General features: G+C 40.4%; 1 protein-coding gene across 1 annotated transcript; it reads right to left on the bottom strand.

The window, feature by feature from the left end:
- Window positions 1-1350: 1350 nt before the first annotated feature.
- rx2 (retinal homeobox gene 2) lies at window positions 1351-9813 on the bottom strand. The gene is made up of 3 exons (XM_072669065.1): window positions 9522-9813; window positions 3204-3460; window positions 1351-1794 (listed from the first exon to the last, which is right to left on the bottom strand). Exons 1-3 carry the CDS (start codon window positions 9811-9813, stop codon window positions 1351-1353), a joined length of 993 nt encoding a protein of 330 aa, XP_072525166.1.
- Between the last annotated feature and the right edge of the window lie 696 nt (window positions 9814-10509).

Raw genomic sequence — 10509 nt, 5'->3', positions numbered from 1 at the left:
GAACCCTTTTGGTGCTATGTGAAACCATTTTTTTCAACCAGGCAAGGAACCATTTAAGCATTCATATCCTGGTTCTATATCCACCTTAATTTCCATTAAACAACGAGGGTGGTCATTCTTGGTAACCTTGTGTTAGAATGTCCAGTGCTACAGCCACAGTGACCATAAACATAAGGTGAGTAGTAGAATACGCACAGATCGAAGGTGTCAAGATAACTGGAAGAAGAGGAGAACATTTGCTTATAAACACAACATAAAAAGATGGAGTGGGTTGGGAGTGTTGTTGAAAACCATATGACTTGTATACGCCACCTTCCAAAAAGAAGCACCAGCGCCTTCCAAAGAAGAAGACCTGTGTTTATGGTTGAAGGCGCTAAATTAAAAAGCATTGTCCATATGTCTGTTCTTACCATTCTGTGGAGGGGAAACTAACACCAGAACATCCTTCCCTTGAGAAATACCTCGGTTATGAAGCTCTGATGTAGCAGATGCGCCAGGTGCTTGTGAAGCTCTTTGCTAGCTAGGTTAGCTCTTAGGCTTACGTCCTACAAACACCAGATAAGTCCGCTTCACTGGAGCTTCATAACTGAGCTTCCCAAAATGCTTCACAAAATGATAAGCATGGACATTTGGATGGATGTTTGGAATTTAGAACCTTCAACCATAGACGCATAGGGTACCACACAAGATCTTTTGGTGCTGTGCTGGAAATCTAGTTAAATCTGCTCTAAATAACGTTAAATAGCCTGTTGGAATGTTGGGTTAGCATAGCGAGCTATTTTATGATCAGTGTCCACATCGGCAGGCTACTTCAGACTGCATTCGCTCTGAATAGGATACGACCATAAACTATTTGATAAGAAATGACTGAAACTTCTGGGAGAAACAAACTCTTGAAAGTTGGTGTGGCGGAATTAGGTGGTTAGGACCATTGGCTTTCCATAAGAACCCTTGAGGAATCCTATTTCTTAAGGTGTACTGCTATGACAGTTTTCTGAAATGTTTGAGGTCCTTAGTTTTCTTTGCTTAGTCCCAACAATGCCAGTATAAAATGAGTAGAAATTCATTCGCTATCTCATGCCAAGATACATATTGCTACTCTAAACATGACAGGTGACTCCTCAGTCCTTGCTGATGAGCTTTAGACATCCAAAGTTGAGCGTAATCAAGACGTGCAGAGGGTTTTTGTTCTTGAGTTCTCGATGTTGAGAGCTTTAGAGTGCAATTCAATCCTCCAAAGAGTTCCAACATCCAGTGCTGAGCACATGCGTTCTCCTTGCACGGTTCTAACCGATTCTATAAGACTTTACACTGTTTTACATCATTCATCCATACAATCCAGTCCTTGCATCACATGGGTTGCCAGGTTTTGTCCATGGACTGGATATGTTCCTTGGCCTTCATTCTCAGAGCCGCGATGCTGGAACTGCGGTCCACGTCCTCTAGAGGATACTTGTCGTTGAATGCTGGTGGGCACTGGTACGGTGGAGGAGGCATGGGCTGCATGCCCTGGACCATGCCTGGAGATGAGTTGAGGAACCCTGGGTGGCTGGGGTAGGCAGGCTGCAGGCTTTGGCCTGGGCCCATGAAGCCAGGGATGCTGTGCATGGGAGTGGCGCTAGAAAGCGGGGACGACAACCAGGGGTCTAAGGGCAAGGAGTTGCTCATCGGTCCCACGTTGGAGGGCATCGGGGGTCTGTTGAACGAGAGCATCGGAGAGTCATGGAGTTTCATGCTGCTGGTGTCCATCTTTTCCTGGCGCCGCCATTTGGCACGTCGGTTCTGGAACCACACCTAGAAGAAGATTTATAAACAGATACGTGTTTAGAAATATAGAACATGAGGTTCTGGAGTTATTGTTGGTAATAGAAAAAAAAATAACGTTTGCTTGGTACAGATCTTAAAGTTCATGTTGAGGTTCACCTACACATCTTATTTACAAAAAGGGGCTTTAAACAACACCTTGTAGCTTTTTTTCCGTAAAAGCATTGTGATGCTCCACTAACCTGTAATAGAAAGAATAACGTCGCTGTCGTTGCTAACTGTGCAATGTAACTTTAGAGACGTGGGCAGGAAAACGCTTGTAAGAACTGCACAACCCAAGTCATATTTGTGAAAAAATCCCGTAATGTTACTCTATCGCCTCAGTTTGCATGCTTCTTTCACTTTCAGTACCGGTTCTGCATCTCTCAGCTCGCCCAGAAAACCTTGTTCTTTAGTGGTGGCTCAGCGCACGACCTGCACGACAATTACACTGTAGGGGAAACCCAGGAGCAAGAATCCAATTTTCCCATTATGTTGCTTTAGGGGGCTAAAGGTACTTGGTATTAAAGAACCCTTTTTGGCACCTTTATTAATTAAATTTCCATTTCTTACACAGTCATTACCAACCTTGTTTAGAATGAAAGTTCATTAGTTTCTGTGCCTTTATAATATAGTTATACGAGCTCTGTTCTGATTGGGTCCTTGTATTGAGCCTAAAAAGCCTCAGCATTCAAAACAGCAGTCCAAGCTGTCACACTTCAGTGTCACACTTTACTGTAACTTCAGTGTGAGAGGGCGGAGCTAAACTGCTATAAGCAGTGATAAGCAGATAAATGTAAATATATTAGTTTTCATATAAGTTACACAAAGGATGAATGGTCACATAAATGGTTCGTTTGAGACATAACCAGTATGTTTTGAAAGGAACAGAGACATGTAAAATTCTATTATTAATTCATTTACTAATTAAATTTACCCTTATATTGTCTTTTAAATGCAATGATTTTACCTGTTTCCAAGCACCTTCAATATAACGCAGCCAGGATTGAAAGGTTTACTTTATTTTTTTTAAGTGTGGTGACTATATTCCGGTAGGTGGTGTTTGCTGAGGATTAAAGGAGTGGTCCTGACTTGGAGTCACTAATACGATGGACAGGAAAGCTCCAAAGCCTCTGGATTAGAGGCCTTAAATGGCCCTTATACTGTCAATTAAACAAAGCTCCTAGAACAAGGTCTCACTGTTTACACTACCCAATAGTCCTCCCATTAACACATTACCTCCACAGTTTAACACCATTACCTGCTGCTATTGGGACTATTCAACTTAAGCCCCACACAGAGAATCCCTATTTCAACAATTTAATAAAATTAACAATAATTACTCACACCTTTACACAAGTAATAACATTAAGTCGACCTGTTTTTTCCCCCAAGCCTACCTGCACACGAACTTCTGGGAGATTAACTTTCATGGCCAGTTCCTCACGGCTGTAAACATCAGGGTAGTGGGATTTCTCAAAGGCGCGCTCCAGCTCATGCAGCTGGTAGGTGGTGAAGGTGGTTCGGTTGCGTCTGTGCTTCTTCTTGGGCTGGTCCTCCTCAGGGGGCTCGGGGGACCTGCTGTCACTCTCCACACCTCCCCGGTGAAGATCACCAAGGTCTCCATCACACTTATCACTGGAGAACAGTCCTGTGTCTAGAAATAAGGGGACAAAAAATTGGGATTGAAAACAGTGCAGTTATTCATTTATAAAGACATTGAGACGATTCATGTAGGCACTGTCGTAAGACATAAGACATGTTACATTTTATGCTGCATGTTCATTTAAGGAGATTATTCTTTTAGTATTTTCAGACTAATTCTGTTTTTGGTGTGTTATTTTAGAGAATGTTAGCACAGTGGCGACAGGGCTTTCAAAAAGTGAATAGACATCATAGAAATCTGTTTTAGAGAAGTATGTTTAAGTGTCAGATAAGTCATAGAGGCTGCCTATTCGGATGAGTTAATAAGCTAACGCTAACTGGTAAAGTGCTGGTACAGTGCTGAATGTGGATGTAGTCGTCTTTAACACAGGGACTTTTCTCCTCAGTGAACGATGTGCCAACCTATTAGTTTGTCAAAAAAATGACTGTTCACTGGATCTACTGCATCTACCATCATCTAGAGTACTTAGACTGGCCTAGTTAGCAAAAAGGCATGTATTCTTAGCACTGGCCCAAGGCACTAGACTTCATAGTAAGTGTAATGTAACATTTGCTCACATGTACAAATAATACAGTCACATTTTACAACCTTAATGGTAAAACATAAAATTGCTAGAATTGCTAGAAGAATGCCGCAACAGGTGTGGGTACTGTGGTGGTCCTCCTGATCAGGCTGGGTCGCTTGGTGGCCCAAGCCTGGTTATTTACATTGCTTATATGAAAGGCACAGATGAAATTAAATGAATATTAGGAAAATAACATTTCTAAAATGTGTAGATAGTTTACCAAAACTGCTACCAAACATCTACTCTTGCACCACTTGGGCAAGGCAGAGTTTAGCGAGCAGTAGTTAGCTAGCTAATTACTGCTAGCTAACCGCATTATGTACAGTGAGTGTTTCCTAATTGCGGCCCAACTAGTTTTTGAGTATGTAGTGTGTAATATAGATAAAAGTGTCAAGTTGAGTATCCCCACAAATCCATACTTTAGAATGAACATTTTCGAGTGCAGTTTTGATGGACTGATCCAGTAGTAATCTCGATTTGAGGAGGATAAACAAACAGTCAAGGCTGGCAAGTCACAAACTTGCTGCCATATTTGCACTGGCTAAACATGCTAACCCACCACTAGCATTAGTGTGCTAGCCAACACGGAGTAGGGATGGCAGCGACACGACCACTTCAGACTCAGCCCTGTCGCTGCCCGATTTGCGTCTCTCGGCCAATTTGTGCTGCACATGCATACGCATGCTTGGCAGAAATAGGGCAGGGGGCACGATTCGGGTAGGGACAGTGATAGAAGGGACCAGCTCAGTAGGAAGGACAGCATTAGCACCATGAGTGTACTCATCAAGTGCTGTGCAGATAGTCACTGTATGCCATAATGAACTATATATTTAGGCAAAATAGCAAGCCAGTTTCTATACACTGTAAAATAAAATAAAATACAATTTAATGAATTAAATAAGAAAATAAAAATGTAAATAAAAACATTTTCATTCAATTAAATTAAATGAAATTAATGAAATAAGTCATTTTGATAGCTAAACCAACAGATTTCAGTTGAACCGTACAAAAGTTACATCCAAACTTGTAGGTTCAGGAAGATTTTGGACTTCCCCCTTTGGAGGAAGCATAAAATTAAGCATATATAAAAAATAAATATTAGCATTCACCATAATAGCCATTCTATTTACATCCTCACCCCACCGTCCAACGGGACACTAGTGAGTTCCAGCACATCTTTCGCTCTGTGCAGTTCCCCTCAGTAATCCCTGAGCAGGCAAACAGATGTCACCTGTTAAACCTGCAAGGCCTCATGTGGCCTGGGCTGCTAATCCAAACGCTTTAAAACCTCCCTTAGCCTCTTTGTGTCCATGAAGGAGGAGGGGAGATGCTTGGCAGAAGCAGAGATTTTCATTTCAGAGAAACAGATAAGGAGCAAAGCGAGCCACATGTTGTGGTGGGAGCAGATCGCAAATGAATCTAATTAAGTTAGGCTAGATTATCATCAGATCATTGCTTCAGTGTAAGTGTGGGCCAGTGTTAAATGTCTTGCTGTTCGCAGCGCTGCAGCTCCAGTAGTGGCAGGGGTGAGTCTCTTAGGCGCTGACCACTATTTTTCTGACCACTTAAGAAATACCATGTTCACCTAGGCTATTAGAAAGAATTACAAACATGCAGCATGAAAATGTCCATAAGCATGCTCTGCTATTGGTTAGGACTTCAGAAGCAGGACTGAAGACCTTAAGATCCAATGAATTCAACCAATTAGGTGGAACCAGTGATGTGAGAAGATACTTCAGTGTAGGCCTGCTGGATATTCCAGGCAGGACTCTTTACTGACTCCTGAAACTGCAATGTACGAGATCATATATACAATATATGGACAAAAGTATTGGGACACGCCTCTAAATCATTAAATTCAGAAGTTTCATGACACGAATGTATGAACGTAAGCTACTAGCCATGTCTGTACACACATTAGTGAAGAAATGGGTGGTTCTAAAGAGCCCACTGAACTTTAGCTTGGTACTTTATATAATAGGATGCCACCCTTGCAGCAAGTCTGTCAAAATTTCTTCCCTCCTAGATAATCCACCATCAACTGTGAGTGGTATTACTGAAAAGTGGAAGCGTTTAGGAACCACAGCAACTCGTAAAGTCGCAGAGTGCTGAGCTCCGAGAGTCTCCAACGCTCTGCTAACTCAATAACTGCAGAGTTCCAAACGTGCTGTTAGAGCTGCAAAGGAGGACTGCCTCTATATTAATGGATGTAGAACGTGATGCCATAAAAGCTCCTGTAGGTGTAATGTGTTGGTGTCCAAATAGTGTAGATTAGCCAAACAGCCAGTTCATATGTACTACTATTAGCTAAGCGCTAACAAAGTATAGAATTTATATATTAGGGTGTATTGTGGAGTTCTTATTTGTTGATGGAGTATTGGGCCAGGTCTAATAGTCATAATTCTCCACTGTGTTTGCTAATGAGAGTACATTAACATTTATAAAACAGAAACTAAGGCTAAATCTTCCCGGGATAGCACTATGGAGTAGTGCCACAATCATTTGTAGAGGGCTGGATAACGATTCTGCTTAAATTTAATTAATGTAAGTTAATATCAGTTAATGTAATATCATTTAAATAACCATGCCTATATTTTTAAAGCAATTTTCTGCCAATACAATAAAACCAATAAAAAACAAAACAGATATTATTATTAAGGATAATATTTTGCATTTTGAAAATATGAAGGATCCCCTTATCTTAACGTTATGTGTGACTTGTTTTGCCATTCATGAGAATGTACACTATGTATCCAAATGTTTGTGGACACCGCTTCTAATGAAGCATTCATTAGAGGCATTCTTTAACACAGCTTAAGTCCCTGTGGACAAGTATTGCCAATAGAATAGGTCTCTCTAGAGCAGAACAACAATTAACCCATTAGCACCATGCCTAATGCCAGGTGAGGGCAAGAGGGGTAGAAAACCCCCAAAGCATTGAGATGTGGAGCAGTGGAACTGTGTTCTCTGGAATGATGGCTGGTGTTCTATCCAATTCTTTTGGGATGAGCTGGGGAGTTGGGAATGAGGTGGGGCGGTGATCATTTATAAATACCCTAGCCTCACTAACACTCTCACTAACACTAACACCTCACACACACTGTCTTTGAATGCAATCAAATCCTGACAGCAATGCTACTCCAAAATCTAGTAGAAAGCCTTCCTCCCTAGACAGCAGAGACTGTTACTCCAACAAAAGCAGGATAAACTCTTTTTAAAATATTCTTGATTTCGGAAGGAACAATGAATGAGCAGGTGTCCCAATACTTTTGTCCGTAAAGTGTATTATATCTAAAAACCATTGCGTCTGTTTTATATTAAGAGTTTTAACCACAATGTCATGGTCTGTCCTGAATATTGTTGCTATATTTTTCTGATGAATGCATGTCTTTTATTGGGGAAAGTATGTATAAAATGTGGGCCCACACACTATCACATACTGACAGGGGCAAATACAGACTTTATGTGTAAAACGGACGATGATGTTTGTCCTGTTTGTGGATTAGCCCACATCTAAATTAGACATCAGCTAGTGTTTAAATCTGTAAGAGTCAGCCTTTAAGTACGTCTGCTACCTCTGTTAACGTCAGCATAGCATTACGGTGTGTGCAGCCTCCCACTAAGCATTATGTAACATAGTGTGCAGAAGCCTCTCAGGAGACATGGCCGGTTGTGACCGTTAATTCATCGCAATGTTTTTTTTGGTTATTAAGCTGTCAGTCAATAATACTTTTGTCATCTAGTGTTAAATTAAGTACATGCTACTGATACTTTGTACTGGAAAAGGTATCGTTAACACTTTTAACCACAATGTCATGGTTTGTCCTGAATATTGTTGCTATATTTTTCTAATGAATGCATGTCGTTTAAGATAAGATAAGATAATCCTTTATTATTCCCACAGTGGGGAAGTTTTATTGAGGAAAATATTTTTAAAATGTGGGCCTACACACTGTAACCTATTGATACTTTGTACTGGAAAAAGTATCAGTCACCTAATTATAATTCTTTGCTCTTGTTTTGTTGTTTTGTCTTGTTTGTTGGTAGCAGTGTTTGCAGTAACTGTAAATATACTTGCTTTCTGTTGGCAACAGAAAAACAGAAATTAAAAAAGTGTTGTTGCCATTGAAAACCACTTGAACAGAAATAACGCAGCTTTACGAGCCTCAAAGTCACAAGTATGAACTTCCAAAGTAGACTTGAAGGCAGCACTGATTCCTCCTAGTTCACTTTGTGAATCCTTTTTACATTATTTCACTATAAAATCAAAGAATCCTATCAAATTCTTCCATTTTGGCAGTGAAATCCTGCATCCTGAGCTCTGTATGAGGCTCCATCAGGAGCACTGTCAATTGTGAAGTGATGTATTTATTATATTCCTGTCATAATTGGTAGGGAGAAGTAATCTAACCATGTCCAGCACCCAGGACAAGCTGGATACATTAATAAAGCCCATCTCAATGTTGTACATTTTTTATTTTTTTTCCCGTTTTTTTATTTATCCAAGTCCATCCAGCAGTGCTAAGTCTGATTAACCCTCTAAACCCCATTTAGGGCACATGTAGGCCCAACCTCTTCACTCTCATAATTAGTTGGAAATAGGTTTTGGCGGTAAAATGTCCTGGATGGCCGAGCAGAACTACAGGGAACTACATTTCCCATAATGCCCCAGCAGCGTCTTTCCCAAAGCTTGAGCAGCTAGCTAACGCTTTCAGTCAGAGTCAATATACATCGTTTTAAACGGAGTAATGGACGTTTGTAAATAGTTAAAGAAAGTCAGTCACACAACAGACAAGGTAATGATAGCTCATAGCTGTATGTGGTTTGGTTATAGCCGCATATAACCGTATAAGCTAGCAGAAATCCTACATATTAGACCATTGAAGCAAAGGTACTAGCTAATTAAACTAGCAGCGGCCTCAGTTACATTAGCATAGGCTTTATTTATGCCTGCTGGTAAAGAGGCATCGATAACACACTTATTTTAAAGGTTATTTATCTAACATGAGCTAAGGATGCAAAGATTGCACAGTAGTTCATGTAGATAGTTTTATGCTGCAAATGAAAATAATTCATGCATTTGTGTAACTCACAATATTATTATTATTATTATTATTATTATTATTATTAGTCGTAGTATTATATTAGTAATATTATTAATGTAATACTACAACTAAACTAATCTATATTGTAATAGCATAGATTCATTAAATCTATAATCATAAAAATACTTTTTTTTTTTACATATACTGCTCACTTCTTGTTCATAAAGTCCATAAAAAATAAGTCTTTTTTAATTCATTGTTTTATTTGTATTTATTTTTTTTATTTGATTGACCTATGTCAGTTTAGCCCCGCCCACTCCCACTGATGTCATAAGAAGTGTTTCAGGTCCTTAGGGCTTGTTGACTGGGCAGCCAATCAGATCAAAGCTGGATAACTGAATCATAAACTGAATCATAAACTGACTGAAAAATAATTTCTCACCATGGTAAGCCGACTGCTGTGAGTTGTCGGACAGGCTGGGCAGGTGGGCATAGGGGTCAGAGGCCACATGCTTTCCTTGTTCCCCCAGATCATCTCCATCCACTTTATGGCTCCCCACAGGTCCCACAGGGTTGAGCAAGTGGTCCTGGTCTTTGCTGAAGCCAAGTATGACATCAATGCTGTGGACCCGGCCACCAACGCCTGAGCCGCCTCCTTTCCCCAGGTCGTGGTAGTTGTCCGCCGAGAGGCAGCCATCGTCCGCCATGTTTATGGTATCCAGAGACAAATGCATTCGAACACACTCGTCGGACGCGGCTCCTCGGGACAGCAGAATGAACCGTATGTCCAGGGAGAGGTCAGGTATTTAAAGGCGAATCCAAAGTAATGAAGGGAGGGTTCAGAGAATGACCATTGGAATGAGATGAAAAGTCAGTCTAAGTGGAAAAAAGGACCATCTTCTGAGAGCAGAACACAAAGCGGGCTTCTTCAGTTTGCTGTTGGGAATTTAAAATGAAGGTCAATTAGGAAGTGAAATTCTCTCTTAATAAGAGGCAAACAGAGGCAAGACACCTATGATTTCACTACCCTATGGATTCAAACCAACACCCTTCAATAACTTATTTTGTGATTCAAGAAAACTTGGAAACTACACAATTCTGATATTTTACATTAACACATTCAAAAAATGGTGCTGCTGCTTAGCTATGCATCTGAACATTTGCACAGTCTCAAAGTTCAGTACGTTTGAACTTTTGGGACCGCTAACAATGGCTCCCGTAAAAGTGAATGTTTGAGATGCTCTCTAATAATACAGAATTGCTCCCCAAAAGGACCATCCACTGGGTGGTTCTTTGAGAGACATTTTTGTAAAAACCTTTTCAAGAAGTTTTAAGAACCTCCGCATTATCAATAATATAAATGTCCTGTACTAATGTTTCTAGAACCATACGTCTAAGCCAGGAAGCCATTTTTGACTTTTTTGTAACAG

The sequence above is a fragment of the Salminus brasiliensis genome, chromosome 23 (genome assembly GCF_030463535.1).
Source record: "Salminus brasiliensis chromosome 23, fSalBra1.hap2, whole genome shotgun sequence".
NCBI classification, from domain to species: Eukaryota; Metazoa; Chordata; class Actinopteri; order Characiformes; family Bryconidae; genus Salminus; species Salminus brasiliensis.
Note: the sequence above shows the minus strand (reverse complement) of the source record. Positions and strands in the feature narration are given on the sequence as shown.

Coding starts and splice junctions, on each gene's coding strand:
- rx2 (XM_072669065.1), bottom strand. CDS start 9,813: ATGCATTTGTCTCTGGATACCATAAACATGGCGGACGATGGCTGCCTC. Junction 3,461..9,521: donor ACAGCAGTCGGCTTACCATG/GTGAGAAATTAT, acceptor CCTTATTTCTAG/ACACAGGACTGTTCTCCAGT. Junction 1,795..3,203: donor TCCCAGAAGTTCGTGTGCAG/GTAGGCTTGGGG, acceptor ATCTTCTTCTAG/GTGTGGTTCCAGAACCGACG.